General features: G+C 46.2%; 3 protein-coding genes across 5 annotated transcripts in view; 2 read left to right on the top strand and 1 right to left on the bottom strand.

Annotated features, from left to right (window-relative positions):
- LOC117869997 (zinc finger protein 883-like) overlaps nucleotides 1–23,210 on the bottom strand; it is a 929,932-nt gene that overhangs the window by 642,514 nt on the left and 264,208 nt on the right. The window lies entirely within an intron of this gene.
- The window catches only part of LOC117870029 (zinc finger protein 501-like), a 561,112-nt gene that overhangs the window by 333,753 nt on the left and 204,149 nt on the right, over nucleotides 1–23,210 (top strand). The gene's annotated exons all lie outside the window — the stretch shown is intronic.
- LOC117869990 (zinc finger protein 883-like) lies at nucleotides 13–19,753 on the top strand. Its single transcript, XM_034757109.1, has 3 exons — nucleotides 13–62; nucleotides 17,266–17,382; nucleotides 17,728–19,753. The coding sequence occupies exons 1-3, from the start codon at nucleotides 29–31 to the stop codon at nucleotides 19,611–19,613; spliced, it is 2,037 nt and encodes a 678-aa protein (XP_034613000.1). The 5' UTR covers nucleotides 13–28; the 3' UTR covers nucleotides 19,614–19,753.

Genomic DNA, 23,210 nt, shown 5'->3' on the forward strand with positions numbered 1-23,210 from the left:
CGGTCAGAGAGCCCTCTACAGAGCCGTCATGCAGGAGAACTATGAGAATGTGACCTCGCTGGGTAAGGATTCCCGTCCCCTCGGTTCTTAGAAGGGGAAGTGAAGAGTTAAGTTTCGCAACACCCCACAGTCCAACCTCAACTCTGCCCTGTTTCAGCAACACCCCAACAGGCAAATGACACCTACACTAGCACTCTACCCTCCTGACCATGGAGCAGTTTGGGAACAGAGCACAGGAGCAGTATAGCACAAAGTCTAACACCGTCTCTTTGCTAAGGCAAAACTTGGGATTAGGTCCCATGTAGGGAACAGAAGCTGCCTGCCCTTTGCCTGCGCTCAGACACTGAGCCTACTACACACAATCCATCTCAGACTTTCATAACGTCACCACCTCTTTACCCTTGCACTGAGGATTCCTTCTGAGTAACTGCCTTCACTTACCCTGCCTGAGCATTGGAGACCACTAGCATGTACGCCCCCAGACTGCTGACAAACCTTGTGATAAGAACACACTCTTAAATACTACTGTGGTGGGATTCTTTGGTATTTTACCCCTCACAGGCATATTAAATTTTATTACATTATGGTCTATATTACAAAGTGGTTCATCTGTATTCACATCTTGCACCAGATCCTGTGCGCCCTTTAGGAGTAAATCTAGACTTGCCTCTCCCCTTGTGGATTCAGAACTAGCTGCTCCAATAAGATGCCATTAACGGGGAATGGATCTAGACTGTTCTCAGTGGTGGCAGATGACAGAACAAGGAGCAATGGTCTCAAGTTGCAGTGGGGGAGGTCTAGGTTGGATATTAGGAAACACTATTTCACTAAGAGGGTGGTGAAGCACTGGAATGGGTTCCCTAGGGAGGTGGTGGAATCTCCATCCTTAGAGATTTTTAAGGTCAGGCTTGACAAAGCCCTGGCTAGGATGATTTAGTTGGGGATTGGTCCTGCTTTGAGCAGGGGGTTGGACTAGATGACCTCCTGAGGTCCCTTCCAACCCTGATATTCTATGAATAAAAACTTTATCTCTGCATCCCACCCTGAGGTGACATGTACCCAGTAAACCACCCTGAGGTGACATGTACCCAGTGGTCAGTGGAAATCCCCAAATATTACTGAGTTTTCCATTTTTATAGTCTCTAATCTCCCTGAGCATTCCATAATCACCAGGAACATCTTGCTAAGATGGTCAGTAATATATTCCTATTGCTGTTCTCTTATTATTCAAGCATGGAATTTTTATCAGTGGAGATTCTGTGGCACAGTTTGATTCATTTAATTTTTTTTAAGTATATTTCACTCTACGCTGCCTTTCACATCATGCATATGAGTCAGAGCCTTAACACTTTGTGTTGTAAATTATTTTATAAGAACTGCCCTACTGAGTCAGACCAAAGGTCCATCTAGCCCAGTAACTGTCTTCTGACAGTGGCCAGAGGTAATGAACAGAACAGGGAATCATCAAGTGATCCATCCCCTGTCGCTCATTCCTGCTTCTGGCAAACAGAGGCTAGGGACACTAGTCCTGCCCATCCTGCCTAAGTATATAAGAATCAGGAAGCCTGCCATGGTGGGGCTACTGGGTGCTTGAGGTGCTAAATGAGCATTCAGCTGATCTGCAATGGCCTTGATTCCCTAACTGAATCGTTTGCATCAGTCTTCACTGCAGAGCATGTGAGGGACTTGCCTACACCGGAGCCATTCTTTGTAACTGGCAAATCTGAGGAAAAGTCCCAGATTAAGGTGTTGATAGAGGACGTTTTGGAACAAATTGATAATTTAAACATTAATAAGTCATGAGGCAAGATGGTATTCACCCCATCGTTAGACCACTAATCTTGCCCTGCAGTCACGTGATGAGCAGTGTATTTCAGGGCAATGTGAGTAAGCATGTAAACTGTAGAGAAATTAGAATAGTTGGCCTTTAAACAGAAAGTAATGCTGAACCCTAAATATAGTGGAGCTGGTGGTCTGCTAGGATAATGTTCCAAATGCATGGAGGATGTGGCAATCAGGTGCAGCCATCTGTGGACATGAGACAGTTTGAGGGTCTCATTCAGGCCTTAAGACAAGAGATAGCAGGAGGAAGGGAGAAGATGATGGGGAGCCGGTGTTTGTGGGGTGCCACAAGGCAGGGAGGCCTGAGATCAGACGGGACGAAGGGGAGGGGTGTGTGGAGGAGGCTGGAGGGAATCAGCAAGAGGTGCTCCTGGGAACTGATAATGGTGTGAGCTGGGAGAGTGGGGACTGGGAATGCGGAAAAGGGGGTGGAGGGCCCAGCTATGGTGCTGTTGTTGAGGGAGAGTTGAGTAGGTGATGTGGGTTAGCTGGGAGTGGGGAACACTCGGGGCTGAGGGACATGGGGAGTGAAGGGTTTGGAGAGTGATTGCTCTAGGAAGCAGGGAAGGCCTGGTAGGGATGGGATGGGAAGGGAAGGTTTTAGGGAGTGAGAGATTTTGAGCATTCCACTGGGACCGTTTTGGCCTCTCCCTAGGCAAAGTTCAGAACCACTACTCCATTCTGATCCTCCTTGACCTATCAGCTGCCTTTGAAACCATCGACCATGCTCTTCTTGAAATCTGATCTTCCCTTATCTTCTCCTACTTCTTTGAGCTCTCCTTCAGTGTGTCCTTGGACAATCCTTATCCCCACTCCAGCTTTCTGCAGGGCTTACACAAGCTATGTCCTTGGTTCACTTCTCTTCTTCCTCTGTACGTTATCGGTTAATCTCATCCACAAACACAAATTCAGCTACCGTCTCTATGCTGATAACTCACAGATACAACTCTCTGCTCCAGACTTGTATCCTTCTCTCCAAACTGAAATCTCAGCCTGTCTCTGATATGTCTTCATAGATGTCTAGCCAACAACTCAAGCTCAAAAGCTAAAATGGCTAAAACACAGCTCTTAATATTTCCCTTGAGCCATCCCCCAACTTCCTTTCTGTATCACTGCAGACACCACCACCATCCTTACTGTCTCTTATGTCTGAACGCTGCGCATATGCCACAACACAGGCCTCTCTCTAGGTCCTCACATGCACCTTATTTCTACATCTTGCATTTTCTTTCTGCCTAATGTCCCTAAGATACAGCCTATCCTACCCAGCTAAAACTTTTGTCCACGTGCTCATATTCTCCTGTCTCCATTATTGCAACATTCTTCTCTCTTCCTTAACATATGCAATCATGTGCTGCTCATATCCATTCAGAAGTAAATATCCAGAAAGCTGGCTCACTCTCCTCAAATGTGACCTCTGAGGAAAGTTTGAAAGAACTGGTGTTGTTTAGTCTTGAGAAAAGAAGATTGGGAAGGACCTGATAAGTCTTCAGATATGTTCAAGGCTGCTATGCAGAGGATGGTGATCAATTGTTCTCCATGTGCACTGGAGTAGGAGAAGTAGTAATTGGCTTGATCTACGGCAAGGGATGTTTAGGGTGGATATTAGGAAAAACTTTCCAACTGTGAGGATAGATAAATCCTGGAATAGGTTACCAAGAAAAATTGTGGAATCCCAGTCACCGGAGATTTTTGCAAACAAGTTAGACAAATATCTGTCAGCAATGGTCTATATATACTTGGTCCTGCATTAGGGCTGGAGGATAGATTAGCTGACATTTTGAGGTCCTTTTACCCCTGTGTTTCTGTGATTTTATGATTCATTATCCTAGTCTTTTGCTTTGACCTTGTCTCCCTCTGGAGAATGGGGGATTTCATTAGTAGTTTCTTTTAATGAAAAGTATACATGGGTCAGGTACCCTCTCAATTTGCTTTGCTAGCCATTGGGTGTGAAGGAGTTGATTCCTCTTCTGGGCTGGGGATGTAATTGCCGTTGAAGTAACATAGGCCTGTCTCCGTTTACATGGACACATTTTCAAGAACTGTTGATATATGAATGAAGCACATTGGACAGTGGAAGTCTCAGAGACTGGACATTAAGGTGTAATGACTGGGTCAAAACAAAAACATTGAGACAAGGAGAGAGAGAGAGGAAATGGAGGAGGCTTTGGAAAAGCTGGGCAGACGACTCTGCCAAAATGAATGTAGAGTTCAGTATTGCTTTACCGGAGTAACCAAAGGATCTGTAAATCTTGTGTTGCAGTTGCTTAAGCAGTGTGGTCTTGTGTTGCTGCAAATACCGACTGGCTGCAGCACCCCAAAATAAATGGTGTTTCTGAGGCGTCTGAAATCATTTGAACTCACCGAGGTCCCATCATGACACAAAGGGTGCTGCCTCCAGAAGTGCCTGTCTCAGTAGAGTGGAGGCCTGGGGGTCACCCTTACAAAAAGCAAAGGCTAGGAAGTAACACATTATGCATCTGTCTACACTGTCTCTGGGAGAGATCCTCCCAGCCTAGGTCCGCGGACTCGCTCTGGAGGGCTATATAGACCTGTGTAGGTGTTGGAGGTTGGGCTAGAGCTTGGTCTGTCAATGGGCTTGGGAGCCTGCGCTCCACTTGAGCTGCAGTGTCTACACAGCTATTTTTAATGTGCTAACTTAAGCATCGCTCACGCGAGTGTGGGGACCCCGGCTGAGAGGCCCGCACCCTGGTGCAGCGCAGACAGCTGAAAGGGAGCAGACCCTGTATAAAGGCTAGAGTCACCCAGGAGCCTTGAAAACCATTTCACAGCCATCCCGTTTAATCCCTCCACTGTCTCCACCATTCCCATCATATCAAACATAAACCGCTTATATTCAGTGTCAAGGCCCTCCGTGGCTTATTCCTACTTTACATATGATCTCTTTCAGTACTGAGGTGCGATCTCACACTTCTGATCAGCTCGTGATGCCAGCCTCTATCACTCACTTGTTAAAGTTTCAGACAAGCCCCTTCATGGAGAGGAAAATTACAATTAAGTTCAAAGGGACAACAAGAGGGAAAGCTGCTCAACATCTTGGATGTCTACACACAAATGCAAGGAGTATGGGGAAGAAGGAGGAAGAACTGGAAGTATTAGTACATAAGCTAAAGTATGACTTAATTAGCATCCCAGAGACTTGGTGGGACAAGTCTTATGACTGGAATATTGTTGCAGATGAATCTAGCTTGTTCAGGAAGGACAAGCAGGGTAGAAAGGGAGGAGGTGTTGCATTATATACTCCTGAGGGAATTCTGCGCCACTGTGCAATGCAGAATTTGTGCAGAAATTAATGTTGTGCGTTCAGAATTTCCTTTTTTGCCCCACCGAAATGGGCTGCAGAGTTGCTGGCCCCCACTAGGGGCCACTTGGCCTGGCAGAGCCGAGCTCACAAATAGAAAACACTACCGGGGGTGGGGGAGGGAGCTGGAGAGTTCCTGGCAGCTGCAGATCTCAGAATGTCCTGAAGGAAGGAAGCAGCATGCAGGAAACTCCATACAAGCCCAAGACCCAACCTCAGGCTGTTTCTCCCTCTGGATACCTGGGCTCTGGGCCATGGGTGTGTGTGTGTGTGTCTGGGCTGAGGGGGGTGCAGGTGTCTGGACGGGGGAGGCACTCTGCAGCTGGGCTCTGTGGGGGGGGCAGAGAAATAGAAACTACATTGTCATAGGGGTTTCTTTAACTCTCTACTGGGGGAATTTTTGTGTATGCCTGGATTGTTACACACATACTTGCTGACATATTTTGAAATAAATTACCAAAATAATTGAAACTAGCATGATGGTGTAGCGCTGGGGTAGGCAACCTAATGGCACATATGCCGAAGGCGGCACGCGAGCTGATTTTCAGTGGCACTCACACTGCCCAGGTCCTGGCCACCAGTCCGAGGGGCTTTGCATTTTAATTTAATTTTAATCTTAAACATTTTAAAAACCTTATTTACTTTACATACAACAAGAGTTTAGTTATATATTATAGACTTACAGAAAGAGACCTTCTAAAAACATTAAAATGTATGACTGGCACGTGAAACCTTAAATTAGAGGGAATAAATGAAGACTCGGCACAGCGCTTTTGAAAGGTTGCTGACCCCTGGTGTAACGTTATTTTCACAAATAAAATATGCAGAATTTTAAAAGGTTTTAAGTTTTGGCACAGAATGCCCTCAGGAGTCAAAAATATATATACTTGTTCTCAGGTCCAGGAGAAGGTGGGAGGCAGAACAGCTGAGGTTCTCTATGTAAAGATAACAGGAGTTAAAAATAGATGTGATGTTGTGGTTGGGATCTTCTTTAGGTAATGATATCAGGAAGAGAAGGTGAATGAGGAATTTCTAGAGCAAATAACGGAAATATCCAAAACACAAGACGTGGTAGACATTGGGACTTTAACTATCCAGATATCTGTTGGAAAAGTAATACAGCAAACCACAAAATGTTCATTACATTCTTGGAGTGTTTTGGGGACAACCTTTTCATTCCAGAGAGTGGCAGAAGTGACCAGAGAGATACTTGTTGATGACCAAGACGGAGGAATTGGTAATGAATCTGAAGCTGGAAGGCAATTTGGGTGAAAGTAATCATGAAATGATACATTTTGTGATTCTAAGGATAGAAAGGAGTGAGAGTATCAGAATAAGCAGCAAAGCGTCCTGTGGCACCTTATAGACTAACAGATGTATTGGAGCATGAGCTTTCGTGGGTGAATACCCACTTCTTCGGATGCATGAGGCATAAGGAGTTCTAAAAGCAGACTTCAACAAACTAAGGCCTGGTCTACACTACGGGTTTAGGTCGACTTTAGCAGCGTTAAACCGAATTAAGCCTGGACACGTCCACACAACGAGGCCCTTTCTTTCGACTTAAAGGGCCCTTTAAACCGGTTTCTTTACACCACCTCCGACGAGGGGATTAGCGATAAAACCGGCCTTTGCGGGTCGGAATTGGGGTAGTGTGGACGGAATTCGATGTTATTGGCCTCCGGGAGCTATCCCACAGTGCTTCATTGTGACCGCTCTGGACAGCGCTCTCAACTCAGATGCACTGACCAGGTAGACAGGAAAAGACCCGCGAAGGTTTGAATTTCATTTCCTGTTTGCCCAGCGTGGAGAGCACAGGTGACCACGCAGAGCTCATCAGCACAGGTAACCGTCATGGAGTCCTCCCAGGATCGCAAAAGAGCTCCAGCATGGACCGAACGGGAGGTACGAGATCTGCTCGCCATATGGGGAGATGAAGCAGTGATAGCTGAACTCCGTAGCAGTAAAAGAAATGGAAAAGTATTAGAAAAGATCTCCAAGGCCATGAAGGACCGAGGCCATAACAGGGACACACAGCAGTGCCGCGTGAAAATTAAGGAGCTAAGGCAAGCCTACCACAAAGCCAGAGAAGCAAACGGAAGGTCCGGGGCAGAGCCGCAAACTTGCCGCTACTACGCGGAGCTGCATGCGATCCTAGGGGGTGCAGCCACCACTACCCCAACCGTGTGCTATGACTCTCTCACTGGAGAAACACACAGGGAAGACGGTTCGGGGAACGAGGAAGATGACGATGGAGGTACTGTAGGTAGCTCACAGCAGCAAGGAAGCGGAGAAACCGGTTTCCCCAACAGCCAGGATCTGTTTGTTACCCTGGACCTGGAACCAGTAACCTCCGAACTCACCCAAGACCCTCAGGGCACACAGGAGACCTCTGGTGAGTGTACCTTTGTAAATATTTGTAAACATTACACATGGTTTAAAAGCAAGCGTGTTTAATGATTAATTTGCCCTGGCAATCGCGGCCAGTACATCTACTGGAAAAGTCTGTTAACGTGTATGGGGATGGAGCGGAAATCCTCCAGGGACATCTCCAGAAAGCTCTCCTTTATGTACTCCCAAAGCCTTTGCAAAAGGTTTCTGGGGAGGGCTGCCTTATCCCGTCCGCCATGGTAGGACACTTTACCACGCCAGGCCAGTAGCACGTAGTCTGGAATCATTGCATAACAAAGCATGGCAGCGTATGGTCCCGGTGTTTGCTGGCATGCAGACAATATCCATTCCTTGTCTCTCTTTGTTATCCTCAGGAGAGTGATATCATTCACGGTCACCTGGTTGAAATGGGGTGATTTTATTAAGGGGACATTCAGAGGCGCCCGTTCCTGCTCTTCTGAACAGAAATGTTCCCCGCTGTTAACCATGCGGTGGAGGGGAGGGGTGAAGTGATCATCCCAGAGAATCGTGTGTGTGTGTGGGGGGGGGGGTGTGGTTTACTTGTGTTTGTGCCGCATGTTAACCGGGAAACTGCAGCCCCCTCCTTTTACATTGAAACCCCATTTTAAATGGACAACCCAATTCATCCTTGAGATGGGAAATGCGCTGCTGTTTGCAACCTTTCCCGCATGTTAAGAAGGTTAAATAAGCCAAAACACTGTGGCCTACGATGGCTGCCTGCAAGCCGAAATATGCGACCTTGTAATGAAAGAGTGTACCCATTGTTCCCTAAAATGTGTCTTTTTTAACCACCTCTCCCTTCTCCTCCACCAGCTGCAAATGTTTCTCCTTCGCAGAGGCTCGTGAACATTAGAAAGAGAAAACGTAAGACGAGGGACGAGATGTTCACGGAGCTGCAGATGTCCTCCCACGCTGATAGAGCACAGCAGAATGCGTGGAGGCAGTCAATGTCGGAGATGAGAAAAGTCCAACATGAACGAGAGGAGAGGTGGCGGGCTGAAGACGATAGGTGGCGTCAGCTTGCAGACAGACGGCAAGAGGCAATGCTCCGTCTGCTGGAGCATCAAAGTGATATGCTCGAGCGTATGGTTGAGTTGCAGGAAAGGCAGCAGGAGCAGAGACCGCCGCTACAGCCCCTGTGTAACCAACAGCCCTCCTCCCCAAGTTCCATAGCCTCGTCACCCAGACGCCCAAGAACACGGTGGGGGGGCCTCCGTCCACCCAGTCACTCCACCCCAGATGATCGCCCAAGCATCAGAAGGCTGGGTTTCAATAAGAGTTAAAGTTTTAAAATGCAGTGTGTCCTTTTCCATCCCTCCTCCCCCACCCATCCCTGCTACCTTGGCAATTATCCCCCTACCTCTGTAAGGAACTAATAAAGAATGCATGAATGTGAAAAAACAATGACTTTATTGCCTCTGCAAGCGGGAGGGGAGGGGAGGGTGGGGTGGGGTGGTTGGTTTACAGGGAAGTAGAGTGAACCGGGTCGGTGGGGGGGTTGGAGGGTTCATCAAGGAGAAACAAACAGAAGCTTCACACAGTAGCCTGGCCAGTCACAAAACTCGTTTTCAAAGCTTCTCTGATGCGCACCGCGCCCTGCTGTGCTCCTCTAACCGCCCTGGTGTCTGGCTGCGCGTAATCAGCGGCCAGGCGAGTTGCCTCAACCTCCCACCCCGCCATAAATGTCTCCCCCTTACTCTCACAGATATTGTGGAGCGCACAGCAAGCAGCAATAACAATGGGGATATTCTTTTCGCTGAGGTCTGAGCGAGTCAGTAAGCTGCGCCAGCGCGCTTTTAAACGTCCAAATGCACATTCCACCACCATTCGGCACTTGCTCAGCCTGTAGTTGAACAGGTCCTGACTCCTGTCCAGGCTGCCTGTGTATGGCTTCATGAGCCATGGCATTAAGGGGTAGGCTGGGTCCCCAAGGATCACGATAGGCATTTCAACATCCCCAATGGTCACTTTCTGGTCCGGGAAGAAAGTCCCTTCCTCCAGCTTTCGAAACAGAGCAGAGTTCCTGAAGACGCGAGCATCATGTACCTTTCCCGGCCATCCCACGTTGATGTTGGTGAAACGTCCCTTGTGATCCACCAGGGCTTGCAGCAGCATTGAAAAGTACCCCTTGCGGTTTATGTAGTCGGTGGCTTGGTGCTCCGGTGACAAGATAGGGATATGGGTTCCGTCTATGGCCCCGCCACAGTTTGGGAATCCCATTTCAGCAAAACCATCCACTATTGACTGCACGTTGCCCAGAGTCACTACCCTTGCTATCACCAGGTCTTTCATTGCCCTGGCAAATTGGATCACAGCAGCCCCCACAGTAGATTTGCCCACTCCAAATTGATTCCCGACTGACCGGTAGCTGTCTGGCGTTGCAAGCTTCCACAGGGCTATTGCCACTCGCTTCTCAACTGTGAGGGCTGCTCTCATCTTGGTATCCTGGCGTTTCAGGGCAGGGGAAAGCAAGTCACAAAGTTCCATGAAAGTGCCCTTACGCATGCGAAAGTTTCGCAGCCACTGGGAATCGTCCCATACCTGCAGCACGATGCGGTCCCACCAGTCTGTGCTTGTTTCCCGGGCCCAGAATCGGCGTTCCACGGTATCAACCTGCCCCAGTAACACCATGATTTCCACATTGCTGGGGCCTGTGCCTTGTGAGAGGTCTATGGCCATGTCAATTTCCTCATCACTCTCGTCGCCGCGCTGCAATCGCCTCCTCGCCTGGTCCGGGTTTCGCCTTGGCATGTTCTGGCTCTGCATGTACTCCAGGACAATGCGCGTGGTGTTCATAGTGCTCATAATTGCCGCGGTGATCTGAGCGGGCTCCATGATCCCAGTGCTAGCTATGGCGCCTGGTCAGAAAAAAGGCGCGAAAGTAGTATCTGATGGACCAGGAGAAGGAGGGCGGGAGGGAGGGAGGGCCGAGTGACGACATGGCGTACAGGTACAGGAACAGGGAGAAACACAAACAACTGTCACACAGAATGGTCCCCCCAAAGATTAAACTGGAAACCCTGGGCTTAGCAGGCCGTTGATTTCACGGAGGAAGGGGAAGCAAATGAACACAGAACAAATCTATTTTTTACATCTTAAGGTGGCAGCCGACGCTGCAGCATGAGTGACAGCCATACCAGTATGACGATGACGGATACCAATCATAATATGCCATCATCTGCCAAAAGGCAAGGGGCTGCTGCTGTGTAGCAATGCAGCCCCACGTCTGCCAGCCCCACGTCCGCCAGCACCCAGCATCGCCCTCGGCCTCTTCTGGGTGCTTAGCAGACAATATTGGGCAATTGGCAGAAAATAGTATATTATGACTGGTAACCGTCATCATCGAAACAGTAGCATGTCTGCCCAGGTGGCCATGATTGACAGCCATACCAGTACGACGACGACGGGTACCAGTCATAATATACCATCGCCTGCAAGGGGCTGGTGCAATGCAGCACTACGGCTGCCAGCCCCACGGCTATCACTCATGCTACACCGTCTACCGCCAAAAGGCAGTTAGCAGCTGCTGCTGTGTAGCAATGCAGTCCCACGTCTGCCGGCACCCAGAGGACATATGGTGACGGTGAGCTCAGCTGAGCTGAGCGGGCTCCATGCTTGCCGTGGTATGTTGTCTGCACAGGTAACCCAGGTAAAAAGGCGCGAATCTATTGTCTGCCGTTGCTGTGACGAGGGGGGAGGGGCCTGACGACATGTACCCAGAACCGCCCGCGACACTGTTTTGCATCATCCGGGCATTGGGATCTCAACCCAGAATTCAAAGAAAAGGCGCGAACCGCTTCTCGGCTCGAGCTGTGGCGCAAACGTAGTATCTGACGGCCTAGGGGAAGGAGGGAGGGGGGCCGAGTGACGACATGGCGTACAGGCACAGGGAATTAAAATAAAGAACGGTGGCTGTGCATCAGGGAGAGACACAAACAACTGTCACAGACTGGTCCCCCCCAAAGATTAAACTGAAAACCCTGTTGACGGAGGGAGGGGGAAGCAAATGAATACAGAGAAAATCTATTTTTTACATCTTAAGACGACGGTGCAGCGTGACTGATAGCCCTCGGCATCTTTCTGGGTGCTTGGCAGCAAATACTGGGCGGTGTATGACGATGGTCTTCAGGCCTATTGCACGAGCTGCTGCTCAGGGAAGACTCTGCTAACGTGCGATGACCCGACTTGTAATAGGCCGGCTAACAGTCATAATACACCATTTACTGCCAAAAGGCAAGCCCCACGGCTGCCAGCACCCAGATCGCCGATGAAGGCTACCAGTCTACTGCACCGTCTACCGCCAAAAGGCAGTTAGCAGCTGCTGCTGTGTAGCAATGCAGTCCCACGTCTGCCGGCACCCAGAGGACATATGGTGATGGTGAGCTCAGCTGTGCTGAGCGGGCTCCATGTCTGCACAGGTAACCGAGGTAACCCAGATAAAAAGGCGCGAATCTATTGTCTGCCGTTGCTGTGACGGGGGAGGGAGGGGCCTGACGACATGTACCCAGAACCGCCCGCGACACTGTTTTGCATCATCCGGGCATTGGGATCTCAACCCAGAATTCCAAGGGGCGGCAGAGACTGCGGGAACTGTGGGATAGCTGTGGGATAGCTACCCATAGTGCAATGCTCCGGAAGTCGACGCTAGCCTCGTACTGTGGACGCGGTCTGCCGACTAGAGCACCTAGAGCATTTTATTGTGTGGACATACACAATCGGCTGTATACAACCGATTTCAATAAAACCGGCTTCTATAAATTCGAACTAATTTCGTAGTGTAGACATACCCTAAGAGAAGTGGTAGATACAGGCTTGTGGGAAGAAAATCTAAGGGAAACATGAATTCAGGAGAGCTGGCAGTTTGTCAAGGAGACAATATCAACAGTATAACTGCAAACTAACCTGAACTGAAGGAAGGGAAAGAAGGATAGTAGGAGGCCAACATACCACCACGGCAGCTGTTGTATGACCATCAAAATCCAATCCTACAAAAAGGGGAAACATTGACAAATCGTGGTAGAGGAGTATAAAAGGAGAGCACACGTATGTAGGGACAAAATCAGAAAGGCTAATGCACAAATGAGTTACACCTAGCAAGGGATAGAAAAGGCAATAAGAAAAGGTTCTATAAATACTTTAGGAGCTAGAGAAAGACAAAGGAAGGTGCGGCTCCTCTGATTAGTTTTTCTTCCCTACTAATAACTTGTGACTTCACGAAACCTCAGGTATTTCATACCTATTTTGTTTGTCTTTCCTAAAAAGGTAAATAGTGTACAGAAACTTAACACAATTAATATTAACAATGAAGGGAAAGGAAGACAAGCCAAAAGAGAGAAAGAACAAGTTAAAGAATATTTAGGTGAGTTGAATGTATTCAAGTCATCAGGGCCTGATGAAATTCATCTTAGGATACTTAAGAAACCAGCTGAAGCGATCTCAGAACCATTAGCAATTATCTTTAAGTACTCCTCAAGGAGGGATGAGGTTCCAGAAAACTACAGAAGGGTAAATTTAGTACCTATCTTTAAAAACAGGAACAAAAAGGACTTTATGAATTAAAGACCAATTATCCTTATTGCATTTCATTCCATTCATTTCAGATCATTTTTCCAGTTTGCCAGGATCATTTTGAATTCTAATATTGTCCTCCAAAGTGCTTGCAGCCCCTCCCAGTTTGGTGTTCTCTGCAAGCTTTAAGTGTGCTCTCTATGCCATTATTGAAACTCGCGACCAGGGTCCCAGGAGTGCCACGCTGAGATTGCTCACTTAGGGCAAGCTGCAAAGAATGGGGGAGACGATCCCCAAAGCTGGTGGTTATTCTGATACTTAGATGTACCGTGCCAGCAACAAAACAGCTTCCACAATACCTTACTAGATACCCAGAAACAGAAAAGGCAGTTCCCTTAAAACACCCCAGCCTTGGGCTTCTTCCCAGACAGCCAAGTCAAATATGGTGGGGATTACTGAAAATCTTGTTCATCATATAAAAAAGTTCTACCAATCACAAAGGATTAGACACATTGCCCACCAGGTTAATGAATATTTCAGATCTTACCCAAATACACACTGACAGCCAATTCTTAATAACTAAACTAAGATTTATTAAAAAAGGAGAGAGAGAGTGTATTGGTTAAAAGATCATTATACATACAGACTTGAATAAAATTCTTAGGTCAGTTTTATAGTAGAGACGGTGGGCTTCTGAGTTGCACGGAGTTCTTTCAGAATTAGTCCATAGGTTCAGTCCAATGTTCCATATCAGGGCGATCCAAAATGAAATTGGAGACCTCTGTTTTTCAGCTTACATTGAAGGGCCCCACTGGATAATACCCTTCCACGTTGACTGCTCTTTGGAGGAACTCCCCATAAACATCCTGAGACCTCCCAGGTTATCCTCCTTCCCATCCCTCCGTACAACTCCCCGGTTCCATGAAGCTTTCAAACACATGACAGTGGTTAAGCGGGTTGTGTGCTCAGACCACTATCTATCAGGGTGACAAATGTTGTCTTATTGTTTCCTTGTGCTTCCCCGTCACTATTCATGGCCATTGCGCCTGTATTCGCCCTCTGTGGTCCAGCAAGGGCACCCACTCTTAGGCACGTCCAGACGTCACCTCTCGGGTAGAAACCCACATCTCTCTCTCTCTCTCCTGACTGGGGTATCTCCAGGCTGCACAGCTCCCTGCCTACCCTGTGAATTCACCAGCAAGGCAGATCCCCTCAGCAGTCTTGCTTTGCCTTCCTTCCTCAGCGGCTATGAACAGTGTAACAGCCTCCAGTTAAGCTACCAGACCGCCCTTTCCCAGCAAACAATGATTCTCAGGGTAAAAGCATTACAGAAAGAACATATTAAAAACAATAAAGGAACTTATATGCATGCTAATAAGCTTACCTGAGAGCACCCCAACCCCAACAAGGGCTCAGGCAGGTGAACAGACCTTCAAACCCCACCAAGAGTTTTTTCTATGATTGTTAGTTCAGAACAAGCATGGCTATGCATCTGTAAGTCACCCTTTTATCTAGTTTGGGCCTCTGAACTTTACTCCTGGGGGAATTCTGCGCCATTGTATGTGCGCAGAATTCATGTGCCGCACAGAATTTTTTTTCTCTGTAGAACATACATTCAGCCAGAGATGTGCTGCAGTTATACCGTTCGCCCACCAGGGGCTGCTGTGGTGCCAGTACAGAGAGCAGTCGCTCTTGGGCATGAGCGGCTCCAGCTGCAGATAGGGAAGAGGAGAGGCTAGGGTCAGGAGGCACAGAATATGGGGGGATGGACAGCGCGGGGCCCATGGGGCTGCTGGGAAATCACAGACTGGGGTTCAAGAGCTAGTGGGGTGACAGATTGGGGTAGGGGCTGAAAGGGAGTGGGGGTGCAGGGCCACATGGGGACATTTCTGTATTGTAGTTTAAATTAATTATTACTCAGAGTTCTGTATTAATATTTCTTGTAATTAATCTATTTGTCAAAAAACATTTCCTGAATCTTTTTTGTTGTCTGTAATGTTAAAATTTTAAAATATGTACAGAAATTTTAATTTTTTGTGCAGTTACACCCAGGAGTAGAACTTGTATTTATTTAACAGGTGATCAGCAGCCAACGGTTTCTTCTCAGAGTGCAGCTTCCATAGGTTTTGGGTGGAGGTGAGAAGTTGCCGTCGCCTTCTCCCAAGTATGTCTAGGAATCTCATTTACATTTGTCTAGCATGTTGTTTCAAAGAGTCTTTTGAAGCTCACAAGACTTCCTAGGGTTTATGTTAGCCAGGTCTCCTCCCTGGAGACGTTAAAGACCATCCCACGGTAATACATACACATTCATATTTTTAATAAAATGAAATCCAAGGATACTGAGAATTTAATTCAGTAAGGTTTGACTTAATTCAATAAGGATGGTCCAGGATATCATAGGAAACTGTGTCACACCCGTGTCTGTCTGTATGCATCTTTCTCTTCTCTTATTCTTAGGTTGTCAGATCTTTAGTGCAGAGACCGGTTTTTGTTTGTAGAATGTCCAGCAGAATGGGATCCTAGTCCATGAATAGCGTTACTAGGTGCTACGGTGACAGGAATAGTAAATGATGATGATAATGGGGAGGTTCTGGGCAATGGGAGGGAGGGTGTTAGAGAGCGGGGAGAGGAACGTTTGGGGCAAAGACCTCCTACGAGCTGGGAGGGTTGGGGGCAGTGGTAAGGGGTAGGGATGCCATGGAATAGTTGCTGTAGGGAGCTAGGATGCTGTGGAGGGCTGGACACAATGGAAACCAAGTATCTGGAAGGGTTGGTGCTGGTTAGAGTAAAGGTATCATGGGTGCTGGGTAGAGGGTGCTCCAGGAAATAAGGGTGCTTGCAATGGGAGGGAGTAAAGGGACACATTTCTGGCAGGAGCTGTTGGGAATCAGGACTAAGGAACAATTGAGATAATGGGATGAGGGTTGGGGAGCAGATAATTTGGGAGACCTGGTAGCAAGAAGGGGTGTGGGCCATGGGAGGAGAGGAGAGAACCCAAGGAGACATTTTTCCTTGGGTCCCTGGAGGTGTGGAAGGGTGAGAGCAGTTAGAGGAAGGACCATGAGGGGTTGTAGTGATTGGCAGGGCTAGCTGCCTCTCTGTGCCCTTCCTCGTCTCTCTGAGTGTCCCCCCTCAGCTGTCAGGTCTCAGGCCTTTCTCTCTCCTGCAGTGACGGTGGCCCTGTCTCTGTCAGTATGAAGCAGTTCAAGGGGGACTTCCCCTCTGGCTGGAGTCTTCCCTTTCTGCGACATGGAGTTACCTGCTCTGGGTTTTAAGAGCCCTTTTGCTCATGAGTGTCTGGCTGTGTATTGATGTGGAAAAAGTGACCCATGCATCATTTTGATCAGAGACTCAAGCCTGAGGCCCGTTTATTGCAATACATACCAACGCATTGGGGGTAGCAGTTAGAAACCACTCCCCCGATCTGGAGTGCACTTTGCCTTTTTAAAGCCGAAAACTGCAAACATATTACAAGTTACACGTTATTTATGAGAATAGGAGAGTTAGGGTCTTGTTGCCCTTCTCGGCATCCCTTTTGCAATGTTCTCAGAATAGGGTGCTATTTGAGTGGAGGGCATTTTTGTGGTTTCTGATACTGGCATTGTTTTGCTTCATTTGGGGTGCCTATTATGCAAGTGTTCCAGTCAGGGTGCAGTTTACAGAAAGGGAATTTATGCATTCTGAGAAAGGGGGGTTTAGGGGCACTTAAACGAGAGACATGATTGGTTGTTTTCTTAACTATAACCTTACTTATTCCTTCACACAAGCGGTTATTCTATTTCGCCAGCCGTAAACACACATGCTATTATTATTGCTGCTGGGACTTTCTATCCTTCCCTTTCCCCGGCCCCCCTCCCTCCTCTGGTCATAACCCTTGACTGTCACTGACAGAGAGCACAACACTTAACTTGGTTCAGGCTTGTGGCCTGCAGGGTGGGCGTATGTCGATCTAAGGCTTAAACTAATAGGGCAGGCTAGATTTTCCCCCACAGTATGTTTCTAGTAGACATGGGCACAGCTAAATACCTCATCAGAAGAGTGCCCTGAACCTTTGAGCCCCTAGGGAGCTGGCCCCAGGATTTTACTGCTTTAAAATGGGCGGGGGTTAAAATAACAGAACTTTTTGTGTGTGAGACAAAAGTCCCATGAATTCACCTGATCTCACTTGCCTTCTTTCCCCTTAGCAGGGTTTCCAGTTTCTAAACTTGATGTCCTCTCCCAGCTGGAAAAAGGGGAAGAGTTCTTTTCCACAGATCTCCAGGACTCAGAGGAAAGAAAGCTCCTGAGAGGCAGCTATACAGGTGAGTGAGCATTAAACCAACTCAGTGCCTGAAGAAAAGAGCTGGGATTCCCAACAAAGACCTTGTGAGCTCTCTGTGTTCACGATTGTTCCCAGCAGGTGTCATATCCTCAGGGCAGATGTTGCGGACGGTGTCCTACCCACCCTGACTAACTCCTGGCAGTATCTCCTTCCTCAAACTTCCTTCTCCTAAAGTGTTTGGCTAGGAACTGAGTGCAGAATTGATCCCCTCCTCTCTCCTCTTTAAGAAAGAGTTTGGGGAAATTCAATCCCTGATTTTTTCCATTTTGAGCTGTTCTTTTGGTTTTTCCATTCCTGTTTCTGAGATTTTTCTTTCTCTGTCTAGCAGGTGAGGGGATGGTGAGAGAGACCATGGAGCAGAATCCTCAGCAGGAAGACGATGAAGTGGAACCACAAGGGTCTTTATTGCAAAGATGCAGAGGGAGTGTGTCCAGGAGTTGTGATCAGGGAAAAGCCTGTGAGAGTCAGCACAGGCCCGAGAAGCAGCAGGGAAACCAGCCAATGCAGAAAGTTGGTAAATCTGTTAATTATCAGGGAACTCACAAAGGCCACGAGGAAACCACGGCCCAGCAGAGAATCCCCATGGGAGAGAGAAATAACATATGTGTTGAGTGTGGGGAAAAGTTCAGTAGGCAATCACACCTTGTTAAACATGAGAGAATCCATAAAGGGGAGAAACCCTATGAATGCAGAGAGTGTGGGAAAACCTTCCCTCAGAGCTCAGCCCTTATTAGTCATCAGAGGATCCACACTGGGGACAAACCCTATGAATGTTGTGAGTGCAGGAAAACCTTCCTTCGGCGCTCTGACCTTATTAGACATCAGAGGATCCACACAGGTGAGAAACCCTATGAATGCAGTGAGTGCGGGAAAACCTTCACTGAGCGCGCAAGCCTTATTAAACATCAGAGGATCCACACAGGGGAGAAACCCTATGAATGTTGTGAGTGCAGGAAAACTTTCTCTCGGAGCTCAGCCCTTATTTACCATCAGAGAATCCACACAGGGGAGAAACCCTATGAATGCCACGAATGTGGGAAAAGCTTCACTACCAGCTCAAACCTTGTTACACATCAAAGGATCCACACAGGGGAGAAACCCTATGAATGCTGTGAGTGTGGGAAAACCTTTGCTTGGAGCTCAGCCTTTATTAAGCATCAGAGGATACATACAGGGGAGAAACCCTATGAATGCTGTGACTGTAGGAAAACTTTCACTGAGCGCTCAACCCTTATTAAGCATCAGAGGATCCATACAGGGGAAAGGCCCTATGAATGCAGAGAGTGTGGGAAAACCTTCCCTCAGCGCTCAGCCCTTACTAGCCATCAGAGGATCCACACTGGGGACAAACCATATGAATGTTGTGAGTGCAGGAAAACCTTCCTTTGGCACTCTCACCTTATTAAACATCAGAGGATCCACACAGGGGAGAAACCGTATGAATGCTGTGAGTGCAGGAAAATCTTCCTTCGGCACTCAACCCTTATTAAACATCAGAGGATCCACTCAGGGGAGAAACCCTATGAATGTTGTGAGTGTGGGAAAACTTTCTCTCGGAGCTCAGCCTTTATTTACCATCAGAGAATCCATACAGGGGAGAAACCCTATGAATGCTTTGACTGTGGGAAAAGCTTCACTGCCAGGTCAAACCTTGTTACACATCAAAGGATCCACACAGGGGAGAAACCCTATGAATGCTGTGAGTGCGGGAAAACCTTCGCTCGGAGCTCAGCCTTAATTAACCATCAGAGGATCCATACAGGGGAGAAACCCTATGAATGCTGTGACTGTGGAAAGAAATTCACTGAGCGTTCAACCCTTATTACCCATCAGAGGATCCATACAGGGGAAAGGCCCTATGAATGCTGTGAGTGTGGGAAAACCTTCCCTCAGCGCTCAGCCCTTATTAGCCATCAGAGGATCCACACTGAGGACAAACCATATGAATGTTGTGAGTGCAGGAAAACCTTCCCTCAGAGCTCAGCCCTTATTAGACATCAGAAGATCCACACAGGTGAGCAACCCTATGAATGTAGTGAGTGTGGGAAAACCTTTGCTCGGCGCTCACACCTTATTAAACATCAGAGGATCCATGCAGGTGAGAGATCCTATGAATGCTCCAAGTGTGGGAAATTTTTCCATCAGAGCTCAGCCTTTGTTTATCATCAGAGAAGCTGCAAGGGAGATAAAAACCATAAAAACCTTGTCTAGAGCTAAGGAAAGATTTTGTTTTCCTTTTGCTAATTCCCACATAGTGAGCTTAAAAGAAGCTTTGTGTCCCCATGGGCTTTCAGTTCCCCCAGCTGAGTTATCTGCTTTTCCCTTTTGTAGCTCATCCTCTCTTGGGGGGAATCCCATTGTCTTTTTCAGCAACTCCTTTGTCCTCTGTCATGGATGTGTGTCCCTCCAACTGGAATTTCAGTAAATCCCAGGTGGGGGAAGCAGGAGAGACCTCAACTAGGTACATGGAGGTTAAACCTACATGGGCCTTGACTCCACTAGGATTTTCCATGGAGTTAGCTAGCTTCAATTAGCTATCCTAATGTAAAAATATATATGGTGTCCAGAATAATTTAGCAAATTTCCTCAACACCTGGCATAACCTTCATCGCTTTTCCTAATCTAAATATATTTGGAGTATCACATTTATACTTTTCCTCTCACTGCAAAGCAATTGTTAGACACCAGGTTCCCCCACTAGGGACAGATTGTCTCATTCCCATTTGTTCTCACATTACACTGGGTTGTGTTGAAAGTTTTTCTACCATTTTTCCATATTGAATATATTTAAATATAACAGAAGGAGCAGGATGAATGATGGGGGAGGGTGTGTGTGTGGGGGGGAAATTCAACCTCTGTGACACCTAAAGAAGTGGTGAGTTAGAGGGATTCCCACCTTCCAAATTACCCCAGTAATGTTTCCTCTGTTTGAGCCAGACAGAATTTATCTTCTCCACTTACTACACCTCCACCTGTCATTGTGTCTTATGATTCAGTGTTCTCAGCCCTCTGCTTGGGAATCACATTTTATTTTCTTTGATCATAAAACAGTATTTTTGAAACTGAGATGACAGTGTCACAGACCTGCAAGGGGAATTTGAATGGATCTCAAACACAGCTTGGTCACTGGGAGTTCAAATCCCAGTTTGGGAAAGCTTCTTCTAGGATTTTTCCTACTGAGATGAGATTGTTTGCAGGTGAAGAGGTTGAGCTTGTTTTGTTTAGTTTTCCATTATGATGATGATAGAACTTTTGAAAATAATAAAACTAGGGCTGTAAAGCGATGAAAAAAATTAATCTCACAATTAAAAAAATTAATCATGATTAATTGCACAATTAGTCTCACTGTTAAAGAATAATAAAAATAAATTAATTGTGATTAATTGCACTGTTAAGCAATAGCATACCAATTGAAATGTATTAAATATTTTTGGATGTTTTTCTCCATTTTCAAATATACTGATTTCAGTTACCACACAGAATACAAAGTGTATAGTGCTCACTTTATATTATTTTTATTACAAATACTTGCACAGTAAAATACAAAAGATAGTATTTTTCAATTCACCCAATACAAATAATGTAGTACAATCTCTTTATCATGAAAGTTGAACTTGCAAATGTAAAATTATATACAAAAAAATAATTGCACTCAAAAATAAAATATAAAACTTTAGAGCCAACAAGTCTACTCAGTCCTAGTTCTTGTTCAGTTTGTTTGTTTACATTTGCAGGAGGTAATGCTGCCTGCTTCTTGTTTACAATGTCACCTGAAAGTGACAACAGGTGTTTGCATGGCACTGTTGTAGCTGGCGTCGCAAGATATTTACGTGCTAGATGCACTAAAGATGCATATGTCCCTTCATGCTTCAACCATCCTTCCAGAGGTCATGCGTCCAGGCCAATAACGGGTTCTGCTTGATAACGATCCACTGCAGTGTGGATCAACACATATTCATTTTCATCATCAGAATCAGATGCCACCAGCAGAAAGTTGATTTTCTTTTTTGGTGGTTCAGTTCCGTAGTTTCTGCATTGAAGTGTTGCTCTTTTAAGACTTCTGAAAGCATGCTGCACACCTCATTCCTCTCAGATTTTGGAAGGCACTTCAGATTCGTAAAACTTCGGTCGAGTGCTGTAGCTATCTTTGGAAATCTCACCACTGGTATCTTCTTTGTGTTTTGTCAAATCTGAAGTGAAAGTGTTCTTAAAACGAACAACATGTGCTGGGTCATCATCCAAGATTGCTATAACATTATATATATGACAGAATGCAGGTAAAACAGAGCAGGAGACATACATTTCTCCCCCAAGGAGTTCAGTCACAAATTGAATTAATGCATTTTTTGAATGAGCGTCATCGGCATGGAAGCATCTCTTCTGGAATGGTGGCCGAAGTATGAAGGGGCATACGCTAAACATTTGTATCTGGCACATAAATACCTTGCAATTCTGGCTACAAAAGTGCCATGCAAACACCTGTTCTCACTTTCAGGTGATGTAAATAAGAAGCAGGCAGCATTATGTCTTGTAAATGTAAAGAAACTTGTTTGTCTTGGCAATTGGCTGAACAAGAAGTAGGACTGAATGGACTTGTAGGCTCTAAAGTTTTACATTGTTTTGTTTGAGTGCAGTTATGTAACAAAAAAAATATACATTTGAAAGTTGCACTTTCAAGATACAAGTACTGCAGTGCAATCTCGGAGATGAATTGAAAAATACAATTTCTTTATAATTTTTGCAGTGCAAATATTTAATAAAAATAATATAAAGTGAGCACTGTATACTTTATTTTATTTTTGCTTTTCCCCTGCCTCCTTCGATGAGGACATGGAGAAACTTCAATTTCAGTTCAGTCAACAGGAGATAATACCAAGCTATTGGACGTGTTACCGACTGTTTTTCTCCCATCTGAAATGATGAACAACAGCACACCCCAAATTGTGAAACTAACCGAAATAACTGAATACAATCACAGTGTTGTTCAATTATTTAAGGTCAATATTGTCTCAGATGATCTGGGGAGAGAATTCCACAATAAGTGACTAGGAACTGGGCAAAAGGCCCATGTATTTGTTTCCCAAGGCAGTTGTTACCCAGGCTCTTGTGACAGACTATACCCCTGTGTTCACACCCTACACATTAATGCAGTAATTTTTGTACAAGGCATGTCTTCTCGGATACCATTTAAAATTCATCATTTGTTAATCAACAATATCATGGCAAAATACACAGATCAGTGTTATATGTGAAGTAATAAAAACAAGCTGAAATCGTGCCTAATAGAATGCTACCCAGATAAATCTGGGGAGTGGTCAAAAACAGTTCCTCACAGACAAAGGGCAGTTGATGCCTCAGCCAGGTGTAAAGAAGGCTGATGGACCATTACCTGCTAAGTGCCCATTCTTTGGCAGGAAAGGTGGCAGGGACCAAAAAAAGAAGGGGAAGATACCCCCCCCCCAAATACCCCTTGCTCCTCCTACCCATTGTATTCTCTGCATCTGAGATGACAAAATAGCACCACCATTGTGCTTTGATGGAGGGGTCCTGACCTAAAGAGTTTGGTCAGTAAGACTACTGACAAAAATCTGCTTTGAAACTGATAATTTCTTAGCAATATGTTAGTAAGCATTTTATCTTTATTTTTCTTGAAACCATTTATATGCCTCATTTCCTGTACTCATAAAAATCCCTCTTTGTGGTTATTAAACTTCTTTTCTGTTTTATATAAGCCAGTGTATTTAAACTGAAGTTTGAGTCGCTATTTGAAATAATAAACTGACATATTATTGGTTTATTGGTCTTCAA

The sequence above is a fragment of the Trachemys scripta genome, chromosome 25 (genome assembly GCF_013100865.1).
Source record: "Trachemys scripta elegans isolate TJP31775 chromosome 25, CAS_Tse_1.0, whole genome shotgun sequence".
NCBI classification, from domain to species: Eukaryota; Metazoa; Chordata; order Testudines; family Emydidae; genus Trachemys; species Trachemys scripta.